This window comes from Neolamprologus multifasciatus, chromosome 7 (genome assembly GCF_963576455.1).
Source record: "Neolamprologus multifasciatus chromosome 7, fNeoMul1.2, whole genome shotgun sequence".
Lineage (NCBI taxonomy): Eukaryota > Metazoa > Chordata > Actinopteri > Cichliformes > Cichlidae > Neolamprologus > Neolamprologus multifasciatus.
In genome coordinates, this window is record NC_140445.1 from 35,916,525 (window position 1) to 35,932,064 (window position 15,540).

At 37.8% G+C, this 15,540-nt stretch overlaps 1 protein-coding gene and 1 long non-coding RNA gene across 8 annotated transcripts in view; one reads left to right on the forward strand and one right to left on the reverse strand.

Annotated features, from left to right (window-relative positions):
* The window catches only part of LOC146514693 (uncharacterized), a 332,360-nt gene that overhangs the window by 185,527 nt on the left and 131,293 nt on the right, over positions 1–15,540 (forward strand). The window lies entirely within an intron of this gene.
* The window catches only part of tcf4 (transcription factor 4), a 249,336-nt gene that overhangs the window by 39,854 nt on the left and 193,942 nt on the right, over positions 1–15,540 (reverse strand). For all 7 annotated transcript variants that reach the window (XM_085166088.1, XM_085166086.1, XM_085166089.1 and 4 more), the window contains 5 exons: positions 12,404–12,509; positions 9,250–9,398; positions 8,293–8,440; positions 3,062–3,132; positions 2,805–2,883 (listed from right to left, as the gene is read on the reverse strand). In XM_085166088.1, coding sequence (XP_085022214.1) covers positions 2,805–2,883; positions 3,062–3,132; positions 8,293–8,440; positions 9,250–9,398; positions 12,404–12,509 — 553 coding nt within the window. The remainder of the gene's footprint in view (positions 1–2,804; positions 2,884–3,061; positions 3,133–8,292; positions 8,441–9,249; positions 9,399–12,403; positions 12,510–15,540) is intronic.

Below are 15,540 nucleotides of genomic sequence, written 5' to 3' on the forward strand. Positions count from 1 at the left end.
ACCGCTAACTAACAACCTAACAACTGCTAAAAGTAATTATTTTAATGTTCATTCAAATTCATAATTTTACCATTTATGCTGATCTATAATGGTTGAACCTGCCCATGTTGGAACCTGCCCAGGTGGTTAAAGATCCCTTCTTTCCTCCTCCCTTTTTATATATCTCCTCCTCCTCCTGTGTTTGTTTCGGCTCTCTTCTTTTATTCCCCCTTCTCTCTCCTTGAACCCCTTCCATTCCCCTCTCTGCCCTCACCGCCGATCTCTTCCTTGTAACTCTGATCTCATCTCATTAGCACGTTTCTCTTTTTCATTGTCTTCCCACTTTGTCTCGCAGTCGTTTCTCTCCCCTCTCCTTTATTCATATTACATGCTCATTTCCATATGCTAATTAATGAATAATCACCTGGGTACATTCATGTGCAAATACAAATATATGTATTAAACGGCAGGGTAAATTATTCCGAGTCCAATGCTGTAAAACACCCTTGCAAAATTAGCCTTGGATATCAATTTGCATGTAGTTTGCTCTAATAGGCTTCATTTCTAATTTGTAAAAAGTGGAGTAACTCTGACACAATGATAAACACCAATTATGGTTTAGCAGGCAATATCCTAGACAGCTACAATGACGAAGAGAAGGAGGAGGAGGAGGAAGAGGGGAGGGGGACTGTGTTTGCAGAGCCGGTAGGTTTGAGAACGATTTGTCGAAGTGGTGCTCGTAATTAAAGCTATCAGTCACAAGGCGCGGTGGCGAACTATCAAACGGTGTGTGTAGCAGCGACAATTAGAGACAAATTCGACACAACTATTATTAGGAAAAGTCATTTTTCACTTTAAGGAGCAGCTAGAGTTTACAGCATCCACAGAGAGAAGGAGTAATTGGTGGAAATAGGAGAGCGAGGAGGGGTGCAAAGAGGAGACAGCAATTATTAATGCCTTATTTTGGCTTTGTCTTATGACAAGAAATTGCACTTTTGATAAGGAAAGAAATCCCTAGTTTATTCAATTAAATATATAGTTTCAGTTAGTGTTTTAAATATATTTTGGATAACTTAATACTCTCCTCATCCCCAGAGCTGTATTAAAGATTTAAGGTTTCAGACCAGTCAAAACAACCCAGTGCTGTTAACTTAATTCTGAAGTGCTTTCAAACTTCAAGTCCGAGGTAACCTTCAGCCAGTGCAAACCTTTTTAGAGAATCTGTATTTTTTACACTAGGTAAAGTCAAGGGGTTCATTAAATAACGGTTAAACTCACAGAGTCACAGAATCATATTAATACACATAATGTTGATAATTTATTAAAATGTGTTATTTCTGTAGTTGATACATTTTCATCTTATACTGGGAAAAAAATGGAAATGCAAATGAAAAATAGTTTGAAATCTTTAAAATTAGTATTATTTAAAGAGTTTAACGAGCAGTATTTGTAGGTGTTGTGAAAACTTCCTTACATTTGTCACTATGTGGAAGTGTGGGGTTCCACTTTTAAAAAAACAATAAATTCAATAGTTTTATCACAAAAAAGTGTCATGCGCATTATAAACAAGGTTATTTACTGCGATCATACTGAACCCTTATTTCCAAAGTCTCACTATATCAAATTTAATGAGCTGGTTTATTTTAAAAGAATGCAAATAATGTTAATAATGATAGAAAATCAAAGTCACTTTCAAACTGTGTACAGAGAAAATATGTTTTTTTTTTTAAATTTCACTGCAGAAAAAGCTAAAAAGAAAGTGGCTGAAAGAAAAGTGTTTCTATTGTTAGTTTTAGATTATTGAATAATGCTTACATGAGTACAAAATGTGTAATTCACTTTTTGTTTTCAAAACAATGGCCTACAAATATGTTTTGAAGCTTGAGTTTGCCGTCGTTTTCTTTCGTTTTTGGCGAGTAGAGGAGCTTTAATGAAGAGAATGAAAGCCAGGGATACTGCAAACATTGATGCTGCCTGATCCAATTTAGTTACTACTTGGTACAAAGACTGAACTTTATGTGTTTTTTTTACGCTCTGTGTAAAATGTGATGACAGAATAAATGAAAAAAAGTCTGACATGAGTCCTCAATCATGCGAAAGAACAAAAAGTAAGTTTTGAAAAATACAACTGAATCCTGTTAATGCATTGGAGTGTATTTTTTACACTATAATACCATATTTTTTTATTTGGAAAACAGAAAGGCTTAAAGATATGTGAGATTTTAAGTTGTATATTTGTTAGTGTTATGATGTCTATTTGTGTTTAGGAACTGTGATTTGGTTTCCAGTGCTTGTGTGACCAATATTACTGTTGAATTCAGTGGGCCAGCACGACCATGACTCCTGCAGCGGTTAATCAGATTGAAGTGCCAAGAGTAGCAAAATTCAACAAAGCTGTTTTGTTGTTCTAGTTTATGACATAATAAAAAAAACGAATTAAGGCTTCACAGATGAGAATGTGTGCGATTAGAGGATTTTACTGCAATTTAATAAGAAATCTTTCTTACAAGATCACATGCTTCTTTCAGGCAAACTGAAAGGGTCTAGAGGGTTGAGTTAGCCAAGCTCAAATCAAGTTACAAAGAGGCAAGTCAAAAGTCACGTGAGACGAGTTCAAGTCAAAAGTCTCAAGTCTTGAAAAAGTCCAGTCATTTTAAACAAGTCTGAGTCAAGTCTCACGTCCTTTAGATTTATTCAGGTCTTACTCGAGTCCAAGTCTCTAGTCAGCTCTGCTTCTTTCTTCTGTGAGTGTCAGTCTGTGCAGATTTGTGGTTATATAGTAGCTGCTGTGCAGTGATTGGACCTTAGGGATCATGTGTATTTACCTGTGAGGGAGGGTGGGGATCCGACTGGGGTGGAGGGATTGGAAGAGAAGCTGTTGTTCGTGTGATCAGGAGAATAGATCTGTAAAAATTTTTAAAAAATCCAGTACAACAATGAGAGTTGCAAGAATACAGGATAGAGTTAAAGTAGTATTACACATCTAGAATGGCTTGAAAACACTTGAAGAGAACTGGGAGGAAAAGCATTATAAAATGTGTGTGCATGAAAGAGTGTGTGTGCACGTGTTTGCTGTACTTACCGATGCGAGTGCTTTCCCTAAGGCATCTCCTGTCTGAGAGCTGCTGGCTGCTGCGCTCTGTGCTCGGTTAGCTGTGACACACACACACACACACACACACACACACACACACACACACACACACACACACACACACACACAGGGGAAAAGAGGGATGTATTCTTGTAAATAAGGATGTTGTTAACTACATATTTAATTATTCAGCCCATCCGTTCCACACGTAAACCTTAAAAACATGTTCATTAGAACTGGAGATTACACCTCAAAAATCGCATTTTATAAACCTCCAAGAAATGCAAGTCCCACACTTTCATTAATAATATTCCATCTTTTTTTAAGGAATCCTTTCCATGTTTTTGGGTCGTTAATACATTGACTTCCTCCTTAGCGCTCTTACATCAAAGGTTAGCACCGTCCAGGAAGTTCAAGGCAACTGCTGAGTCACTGCTGAAATGCATTTGCTGCAATAAATGAAGGAATGAATGGATCCTTATTTAAATGAAGAGAATCAAAAACGGACTTAGCAAACATTCAATACTACCATGCATTCGCATTTTAAAAGTGTGACGCCATGAGTTTGTGGGGAAATGTTGGACTTTAAATGCAACTAAATCTGTTTCACACACTTGAAGAGCACTGAGGCCAGAGAGGAAGGAAGTGACCTCACAAGACCAGATGAGCGCCCACACAAACACATGCAGGCACACACACACACATATACTGAGGCATAAGACTGACATGCTCACAGCACATCTCTCCTGATAGCAGATCCCAGATGGAAAGTTTACGCTCGTACACACAAGTTAGACACACACACAAAGACACAAACAGGCGTGCGCGCAGCAAAAACACATCCTTTCACGGCAAATGAATCCATTACAGAGATTGGCAGCAGTGGACTTCTTTAAGCTGCTAGAAAGAAAAGAGAGAGAGAGACAGGTAGACAGAACGAGAGACGGGGAAGCAGCATATGTTTTGGGGTTAAAGCCTCATGTCTCACTCATGCCACACCACTGGCCTAGTAAACCATCCAAGGGATTACTGTTTAACACACACACACACACACACACACACACACACACACACACACACACACACACACACACACACACACACACACACACACAGATCCTCACTTGATGCATAATTCAAAACATATGCAGGAGAAAATCTTTTTCATAAACGAGAGCTTATAGCCACAAAGCAGGAGAGCATGGAGAGGATAAAACTTTTTTTTTTAGTTTTTTTTTTTTTTTTTTTTTGGGGGGGGTGTCCGTCACCTCTTCAAAGAAAGAGAACAAAAAACTAATTAATTTTCTAAACAAAATTATTAGTAAGTCACTATTTAGTTTTTTACTTTTGTTTTTTGTGCGTCACCTCTTCAAAAACAGAGAAAAAAGACTAATTTATTTTATAAACCAATCTAATAGTAAATCACAATTTAGTTTTTTACTTTTGTTTTTGTATCTCCAGTTCTTTGCTGTAAATCAGCTACATTGTTCATGCTAATTGTTTACAGTGCATAATACTTAAGGTATCTGCCAATATGATAGGTAACACATGGACTCAACAGAGGGCGGCTGTATGGGGCTGATCTACTCTATTCAGTTGCATGATTTTATGTGTTTACTATGCTACACTGTTTACTATACTATGCTAGCAGCAGTGCAAGGACTGTTAAATGGATAGCTAGCATAGCTTGAAGAAAGCTAACAGCTTAGGGTGAGTATTTACAGCTACACCAACAAATTCTGTTTTTTCTTTGCATTTCTCTGACTTAACTGCTCCCTTTATCTTTTACATTTATTATGTTTACCAGCAAAATTGGATACATGGAAGAGAATGGATAGCTATTACTTTTAAAACTTTATTACACTTGCAATGCAGCAAGTTGTAATGCATTGTATAAACTAGCAAACTCTCACACCTTAGGTCAATAAACACTAAGAAAATCGTAATGACCTTTTCTTAATTGTGATTAAACAAAAGGTTTCACAGACTTTAATTTGAGTAAGTAAGTTTATATACTCTCTGTGTTTCATACAGGCAGGTTTTAAACATTTAGTGGCTAATTCGATTAAAGTGGATTGATAACCAGCGGCTGCTCAGATTAAATATTTGCCCTGACTGTTAAAATACGCAGTGTAACAAACGTGAATAGTACATGCACAAAGTTTTTTGTTTTCAACAAATAGCACATCTATTGACATAATGCTGGTATTAAGTGACTTCTAGAGCCCTATAAGTTTTATTCACAGATAGTGACTACCCAGGTGTCCACTATTTCTATCTGGTACCTCGAATGACAAACATTGGCTTTATGGATCGCTGTAATACTACGTTACATAGCATGCTGCAACATAGAAAATATATTTTTTCTATTTTTACCATGGAATATAGTAAAATATAGGATATTTAATTTTCCAGTTTCCCAGGGTCAAACTAAACCAAAGATCATCCTTTATTTACTGGACTTAGTTCAGGTGTGAGGTTTGATTTGATGGAAATATAATACACTGATCCTACAGATAGATACAGGTGAGGTAAATTCTGTCACTAAGGACATTCCTCTTAGGAACATTGCTTGTTATTGGTATTAATTACAAACAACATGACTCTTTCATGTCCACAGCTCATGTTCTACATAACGTCAATGTGCATGTTTAGTTGTATAAAAGCAGTCTGAGGCAGAAAATCACCTATAAACACCCAGTGTCCGTGTTTAAGAGTTTGTGAGTTCACGTTTATCATATGTTTACATTTAAATAACAGCAGCATGCTTTTTATTAGGTTCATCTTGTGTTTACACTTATCTGCTCGAACTGTGTCTGTGTGAGATGAGGAATGTTGGAGATGTCTTTCCATGAAAACAAACTTTCAATCTGTTTCTTATTGCTGTTCTATTTGTTCTACGGGACTCAAAGTAAGGGGTCCATATGGCATGCTGTGTGTATGTGTGTGTTTGTGTGCATGCAGTGGTGTGTTACGGTGATGTCAAGGTCAAGCCAAAATGAAGTCCAAGTGTGCTTCTCAGTTTGACTATATTCTGTTTCTGACTCTAACAAAAAAGTTTAAATCATCTGTGTCTAATCACAGCACGGAGAGTTGTAACTGATTATGTGGCTATAAACAAAACCCTGCTAATAGGGAAGAACTGTTAACCTCATTTCTTAAGTAGTAACTCTAGGTGTTTTTTCATGTAGTGCATAAAAAACAAAATTTTAAAATATCACAAAACTGTTTGGTCTTATATGGAGAATCTTGTACATCGTATTCGTTATGTGACAAAGTTCATTGGAAACACATTTAGGTAGCATCCACGTTAAAACACTTATTTTAAAAGTGTTTTAAAATCTCCGTCTAAGCAGAACCTATTCAGAAATAATTTCTGTCTCTGCTAACACACTTGTTACACATTCTCTGGACTTTTCCCGTACAGTAGGCATGTGTGCACCTGTGCAAAGAGGAAGCATCGGGCCTAAAAGAGTAGAAAAAACTACAGAGGGAGAAAAACAGTGAAACAAAGACCATCCATCTTCCTCTACTTATCCAATGCAAGGCTGCAGCGGTGCTCTATTATTTTGGTTTACTTGTGAGTGAGACAGTCATATGTTTAAAATGAAATTGCGTAGAGGATGGACCTTTGGAGAAGATTCACGCTGCTTCAATGATTGATGATGGGCATGTGGGGAGCATTTTTGCTGGTGCAAACATCACAGCAGCAATAAACAATCACTCACAAGGCAGCCTAACTGAGTTTAGATTAGCAATTAGCATAAGCCAAGTAAGCTGCCTGTGCTAGACTTTTTTCTTATACAACAGGCTGATGACTCCCTGTAATGACCAACTCCTCCTGTATTTTGATAGCCGAATGCACAATTACCTCCCTCTCTCAGGATATTATCATAACATGATTTGATTGGCTAGTTGCAGCACTGGAGGATTTAAATAAATGTGATTCGATTTGCTGGCGCCTGCTTTAATATTTGAACTTGCCTTAACTTTTTAGCACAAGCAGCTTGAGCAAAGAAAAGAAAAGCAATGGATCCACAATTCAGCTCAGCAACACATCACATCAAACCATCTGAAGTAAATGACAGGATTGAAACCTGAAATGGGTACATGTGACTCCTCTCTAAGCACGAGGAGGACCCCCAGCTTTATTTTTGGGCTCCTGCTGACCGCAACTGTACAAGGCAGTTTATTTATTTATGCATACACACAGAAACAAAACTGCATTCCAAACCTGAAATAGTCAGTTAGTTAATGCACATAAAATGACCTGGGAGCACTTTAGAAACTGATTAATATTTAGTGATGTTTTGCGCAAAACAAGCCCCAAATTAATCAGTACCGATGTGTGGGGGTGTCTCCTGGCTAAAGGATGAAGGGCTTGCCATAACCGATGTTGCAAATTTTTGTAATACAATAATAATTACAGTTGTGTAATTGTTAAAATTATTTAGCAATATGAATAAAAGTATTTAAACTCTATATAAACAAATAAACAAAAAAAATGTTGTGGGCTTAAAGGATGAATTTGCAAAAAACAGAGTACATGTTTGAAAGCATTTAGTGCCCCCAAATCATCACTCCAAAACAACAACAATGAAGAAAAAGATTCATAATTTTAATGCAATCAAAACAGTTACATTAACAATTTAACTTCTACACACAGCAGAGCTTTTACTTTTGTTTTTAAGAAAGTCCCAATTTAAGAGTCCCGTTCTTTAGGTCAGTCCAGAAACTGCAAGTCTCTTTAGTCAACTCAGGAAGTCTTAGAGTCAAGTCCAATTCAGATCTGAAGTCTGAAGTCTACAGCTCTGAAACCCACAAGCAACAAATATTTATGGACTTTTATATGAAATATATCCTGTTAGGTTTACGATGTTGCTGTTGAACACTCTCTTAGTTATACTGTATGTGTAAAAAACCTAACAGCTCCTAGTTAGCACTAAACACAAAGTGCATGCACAAATTTCATTAGTGTACACAATTTATCTACAATGTGCTAAAACATTCTGCTAAACAGGAAAAAACAAAAATATTGAACCTCATTGTGGTACTAGAGGAAAGTCAGAGGACTAAGCGGCACTGTCAGTAGGTTTTGTCCTCTGACAACCACCAAACATTTTGAAATGTTCACTGAGTGATCAGGAGAGACGTGATTGCCTTCAAGTATTATTTAACGCTAACAGTGACCTTGTAATTTCTTTACACAGGCATCTTACCCATGATGCTGTCTGTTCCGTTGGTAGGGGCAGTGCAAGAGGCGGTGCTGTAGTGATTTGCCCCGCCCCCACCACCTCCCCCTCTGTGGAAGCTGGACATGGGAGGAAGGCTGGAGTTGATATCTGCAGACGAGTGAGACGGGTAGCTCTGCGAAGAGACGGATGGAAAAAAATGAACCTTTAATATGAAACCCGCTACGAAACAGGAAAGATTACATTAGAATAAAATAAAAAACAGAAGGAAGTGGTTACAAACATGAAGCCTGCGCTCTGGATAATTACAGCACTAGAACTGAAATAAAAGAATTACTATCTAATGACACTTGACAGCTTTATGGCTTCACATATGTGTAGAATTTATTAATCTTTCTCATGTGTCCAGATCTGCAAATGTGCACTTCCAGTAAAGCACAATATAGCCAACTAACAATAACTGGAAAAAAACAGCATGTTGAATTCATTCTGCAGAGAGCCAGCGGTCTTTAATATATTAATCACTACTGATAGATTTATTTCATTAATGGATTTTGTTGATTATAAATCTATGACTAACGGGATTGTAACTATAATTGTAATTTTGGTCATTATAGTTTCAGTTACAGTGGCTTTAAGTTCTTGTTCCATGTAGTTTTCTGTATAAATGTCCAAGAGCCACCATCCAGATGCCAACTAATGACTCAATATTTCCTTTTTAAGTGTTCACCAAAGACATGTAAGCTTGAATGAATCTTTTACAGGGTTGTCTTATTTCATTTGAATCTACCAGTTGAATTTAATTTTCCTGCAGAATGTAGGTAGTAGAATAAAAATCTACATTCTATGGTTGCTTACTGGATTTAGCTATTAGCTGGATGGCCCCACTGTGCAATGCAGCTTCAGAAAACAAAACCAGTAAAGAAGCACATTCTCCATGTTGTGTCCATGTTCAGACACCGTGTGACGGACAGTTCTGCTCACCAGTCTGTCGTGAGGGTGAATCCCGCAGTAGGAGGAGCTCTGAGCAGCGCCGTGGGCTGAATTCCCGCCACCTAGCATGCTGCCGTGGTAACCTTGCTGGCTCATACTGCTGCTACTGCTGCTCCAGGGATCGCCGCTATGGTGACCATCTGATAAAGGCAAACAGAAAGAAAGATAAGGAAGTTAGAAACATTTATTTTGTTTTGTTCTTTTTACAAAACCTTAAGACAGAAGTTTTAAACAGTTTTAAAAACAAAAATACTTTTATTGTGAAAGCTGCATGCTTTTTTCCTTGTAACTAAGGGCTTTTGTGCAAGACCTACAAATGCACCACTAAAAAAAAGTCATAAAATAACATTCTCCCACTAACTTTCTCTATCTATGCCATTACAGGAGTGTCTTCAAAGGTGCCTATGTGCCGGTTCTTCTAATTCTCCAATCAGCTACTACAGCTCCAGATTTATAGACACTAATCTTCTGCCAGATCGTAGACTCAGTTAATATCACTCTAGTTTGAGCATTTCAGTAGCTTTTTTGCTATAATCTTTGCATCTGAGTGCTGTCTCAGTTTCCCCTCAACTGATATTATTCATCCTTAGGATCCATTTGCCCCTCAGCTTTCCACACCACTAGCCTCAACTGGCTTCAACTATCTGCCAGTGACCTCCCAACTACTCCCGGTTCCTGGCTTCCTTCTGCTCATCAGAAATAATACCAGAAAGACATTCTAGCCTCAACCTCCACAGACAATCTGACCACCCACCCACACAGACTTTAACCTTATTCTCTTTGGTGCAAGTAACCGTGTAAATAAACTTGCAAAATATTGCAACTGGATTTTCAGTTCAACTATGGACCAGAGGAAGTTTGAATCGACCGAGGGGCTTCCAGTTAGTAGAGGACATGCTCTGTCACTTGGGCCGCAGAGGCCCAGAGGTGCACAAGGTGATCAACCTCAAGGGAAGACTGGCCAAGTGTAAATCAATTTAGGTTTGAAGCTTCTTTTTTTTAATGGGAAAACTTTTTATTTTTAAATTGCAGCTTGTCTAGAAGACCTAATCACGGGTATGAGAGAAGTACCACACAATTTCTGATATTTGAAAGGATCTTATAATCAGAGACATTGATTTCACGGAGAGTAAAGTTAAATTTTTCATGCTACTGAACTAACGTGTCTATTTTACCAATTTATTATCTTGTTTTGAGGTCATCAGCTGCTGCTGCCATTATTCACATGTTTGACTGTAAAAGTGAAACAGTGATTGCATGATTTAGATATTTTTTTCCCACTACAGTAAAACAAAATTTCAATTGATCAAATAAATTGATATATATTAATGAACTTTAGGGGAGGTACATGTGATGTGCAGGGTTCTGACAAGGTAATCTCCCGTGTAAGAAAACAAGGTGAAAACACAGTGAGGTTTCTCCCTGCTGTCAAACCTTCCAGACACTCAACAGTGTCTACATGCAGTTCAGCAATCTGACCCACTTTGTGCAGTAACCTGATTACAGAAAACATTCACATAAATGGGACACCTGGTCTCCTTCCTCACATTAAGAATTTAAGAATAACCCGGTTAACCCGGATGTGTGCAGGACAAACCTGATTTCTGGGACCATGTCCACCTTGTGAAATTAGCTGAGAGTGTATGTACTGTATTCACATGACAGACACCCAGCAGAGAGAAAAGAGGAGAGTCGGGGGGGAAATGAGAATTTAAAATTGTCAAAGCATTTTCCATCTATAGTTGAAAAGCAGACAAATTTGTTTAATCAAAACAGGACCAAACACTCTAAAAGGAGGGGCATAACGCAGAGATAATGGCCTGTATTTTTAAACCAGTCTCTTCAAAGAGATACTAAAGTAGACCTGTTATTATTTTATTTATTTTCTCTGCTACAGAAGTGTATGCACATATTATACATGGCCAAAGTTTCAGATAACGAGGTCAGTGTATGTATAAGTAATCCCTGGGAGCCAGAGCACAGGCTTCAGACTGCTCCAAATGATCTTTTTCAGAGTTTTTTTCTATTCTTGGCTCTGAATGATGTAATAAAAGTGGCTAACTATAATATATTCATCTTAGGCATAGCTCTGGCTGTGAGCACACCTGCTGTTCAGAACGTTTGCTTACACCGCGGAGACATTCACAAGAAAGTCTGCTTAAAGAGTTAGTCTTAAAAGAAGTGGGGTGTTAAAACAGCTGGTTTCACACAGGATGAGCTGAGGTGCTGTGTTAAGCCCAAGTAAAAGTTTTTTTTTAAAATTTGAATCATTAAAAACTACTCTAACAGAGCCAGTAGTTTTAGTTATCCAATCAATGACAAGCACCTGCACCTTATATTATACTGTAGTATATCTACATGACTCACTTGTTTGTTGGGCTAGTGTTCCATAAAATCAAAGCGATTAAATGGAACCAATGTTCCAGGTGAACCAAACCAACCAACCAACCACCTGCAGAAGCTGCTGATCCAACCTGTGTCAACACTAAATTGCTCAGACATGTGAAAATCGCAGACTTTGCCAGGACAATTCATGTTTTAATTTAAAAGGTCACAAATGAAATGTTTGCACAAAGTCATATCAGTGGCTACAACCTAATCCATGAAAGTTTCCAGCCTGTATTTATTATGGAGTTGAGTCTTTGATCTTTAAGTTGTCCAGTGTATTTTTAGAGAATTTAAAATGAGTATTTTTTTTTTGCACTATTCGGTTCTATAAATCATAACATTACTTGTCCTCACACTGCAACTGGAATCCTAATAGAAATATGTACATGCCAGTGTTGTTGTTTGATATTCCGTCCGCGTTTGAGACCAGAGTGACCAAAGAGTAGATAGACACATGAGCTAAAATTAAAATGAAGAGCACAGCTACCCTTGCCACTGCAAGTAAGTTAGCAAACAGCATCAGTGATGTTGACATCACCGATGTGTGCTGCAAACTATGAAGACCTCCTCTGGGTGGCTGTGATAATAAATAACTAAATGTATGACTCAGTTCTTTGGCTGATTTTGGTGAGAACAACTTCCAGTTCAGGGAGCCTTCGGCTCATTTTGTCAGCTATCCAGTATCCACAGTGAGCTTGGGAATGTGGTGGTGGGAGGTTTGACGAAGGACAGACCTTGTGTATGTGTGTGTGATTACCTGGCATAAAGAAAGAGCTTGGGAAGCCAGCACTGGGAGGTTTGGAGGAGGGATAACCCGGTGAGTCCCTGTTGTAGTCGGCTGTGCTGGCAGACGGAGCGTACACCTGCAACAAACACAGAAACACACGACGTCAGGCAAAAATCAAACCTTCCATTCTCTCATTTTTCCTCACCGAGGCTCAGCAGGAGTTAGTCTCAGACATCATTTCCAGGAGGTTGTAACAGATGACTGACACTTCCCTCCTTCACTAAAACATCACCCTGGAATATCTGATTGAATGAACACAGCTTCCTGGGCTGCTGTGGGTCTTTGGCTGTGATTGTTAAACTGGGGGAAAAAATATGGAAGCTGTTCTGGAAACTTTGTGTAAATTACATGAATATTAGTTTCTGAACAATACAGGTCTGTTTTAGGTTTGCTTTGTGCAGGATTCATTAAAAAAACATGTAACACATTATATATAGATTTCATATTGTATGCATCCAAAATATAAAATAGGATATGTCTTCCATTCATCATGTTATCATTATGCTAGAAAAAGAGCATAATTTAAAACTTTTTCCTTTTTCAAGTTCTTGATCATTTTGAAACAGCATTTTCTTTCAGACTAAGGAAAGACACATTCAGGTGTTCATTTTATTAATGAATTAAGTTTTAATTAGATAATAGATCTGTTGGATTGCTTAACCTATAATTTAAGACAACTTGTAGCATAAAACAAACAAAAAAGATGATTACTGATAATTGTTCCAATGTTTCAAATCAATTACAGAAGAAGTATGATCGAGGTATGATCTTATTTCTAAACCAGTAAACCAGGTTAATTTTATCATTCATAGCTTTGAAGCCATATTTTTTAAAATGTATTTTTTTATTATGCTATGAACCAGAAAACTCAAATCTTTTAATTTAAACTAATTTTCTAGATTATGATTTTTTTTATTCATTTATTTATTTTACACAGGGTTTTAGTCATATGTCATTCAGGACCACATTTATAGAATATTTTATTCCTTTTTTGGGGTGTTAATGGCATTTTCTAACTTGTGAAGCTCAACAAGACTTTAAAAACTTTATTAAAAACATAACAAAGCAACAAAACTAAAGAATTTGAACACAGACTTCTCTTTATCTAATGGTTAGATTTATAGTAGCATAGTAAGGATACCAATTGGCACATATTTAGAAAGCAAAAACAGGGTAAATAACAATTATTTTAATTTAAAAAAAAAAAAAAATTTTAATGTAAGTAATCAACTGCAGAAGTTTTATGGTTATATTATTTACTTTTTTTTTTTTTTTTTTTTTTTTTTAAATATCCTGACTTTAAGATCTGTCAATCAATACCTTAAAACTACAGTGTCAATGATGTCAACTATCTGCAGAGTCCAACACAGATTTTCAGTCAGTTATCCTCTTAAACAACCAAATCAGTGGTTTTCTGAGTGTCTCCTCTCAGAGGGAGAGGAGCAGCAGTAGCAGCAGTCATGCAGCAAACATGCAGCAGCATGAGAGACTGCAAGTACAACCGGCAGCCTGTCATCACTCAAACAGGTGACGCTCTTCCTCAGCAACATAGCGTCTGAGTTTGGTCATACTATCAGCTGGGGGTCCCCACAGCATTCCTTTGTTTGTGTGTGTGTGTGTGTGTGTGTGTGTGTGTGTGTGTGTGTGTGCGCGCGTGTGTGCATAGCGTGCGAACACTCAGCCATTACGCTAGCTCGCGCTGCATGACGCAAAAACTGGAACAGCTGTTGAAAACAATCTTCTCTGTTTCTGTCTTTCTCTCGTTGATTCCCATTAAAATGAAAAACCTCTCTCCGCAGCTACACCTAATCTACCTCGATCCCCAACCAAAGACACGGGTTGCTTTGTTAACTTTAGAGTATTTGCATATGGATGGAGCACAGATGTGGTAAAAACCAAATGTGATGATAAAACACAGAAGGAATAAAAAGAGAGAGATGAAACAAAAACACTTGGGGGCATTATAAAAAAACATCATCTCACTTCCCACACTCCCCGAGAGAAATTATTAAAAACAGAAAACAGATTAAAACAGTTTCTTTTAAACAAAAACCTCATGATTTTTTTCTCTCACGTCACTGAAGGATTGCTAGTTTGGGAAAGCTTCTTATTTCTTCTACCTAGTCCATCCTAGATCCTCTGCACTCCTGCAGGTGAACAGTCTTTGCGGAGAACCAAGAAACTAACAAATGGGTCAAATTTTTGCAACGCCTACCCGACTCTGAGGAGAGAAAGAGGCTTCCCCGTGTTTCCCTGTTTTGATTAACCTCTGTACATACAAGTGAGCGTCTCTGGTTCTCAGGGATGAGTTGAGGTCGAGATGGCCTTGCAGCAGGTTAATCAAAAACACAAACTGGGGGTATTTGTCTCATTTCATCCACGATGTGGACTTTGTGTTTCAAAACATCAGCTATGCTCAACGTGTTTTGACCTTTGTGGTTTGAAGTGTACTTCTTTTCCTTCTGATTTGATCCAACATCGCAGCTAAGGCTGGAGTCATACTTCTCTGGGGTTCATGGGAGTGTTTGTAGTTCATTGTTTGGAGTACATTTTCATCTCCCTGAGGAACCTGTATCCTTACAGAAGTCGAAACAACCACTCAGACTGCTCAAGTCTTTGAGGCGTGTGTTTATGCAAGCTTCTCCCTGGGCCTGTGGGACTTCTGGTTACCCAGAATATCTCTTTACACAGGTCTTTGGAGACCCTGTATCAGAGAAATTTCAGCTGAGCGTATAAGACAATGAGAAATGTTTCATGAGGTGTTATAGTTGCATACATTCTGCATAGTATAATGCTTAATGGCAGCACATCAGGATTTTGAGAGCACAGTTATTCTTTATTTTTGGTTTATTGGTTCTCGATTGATCAATACACCTGCAGTTGTTTTGCCCACCAGGTATAAATACAAGCTCTTAAATTTAGTCCACTTACTTCCGCTGGGTTTTATTAATTGAATTGGACAGGTTGCCCAGTAGCAGGACATCCAGTCGCACTCACATTCACAGCTGTGGGCAATTTAGAATGACCACTTTACCTAACCCCACTATTGCATGTGGATGGGGAATCTATGTCATATCTTACAACGTAACCATAAACCTTTTTTAACA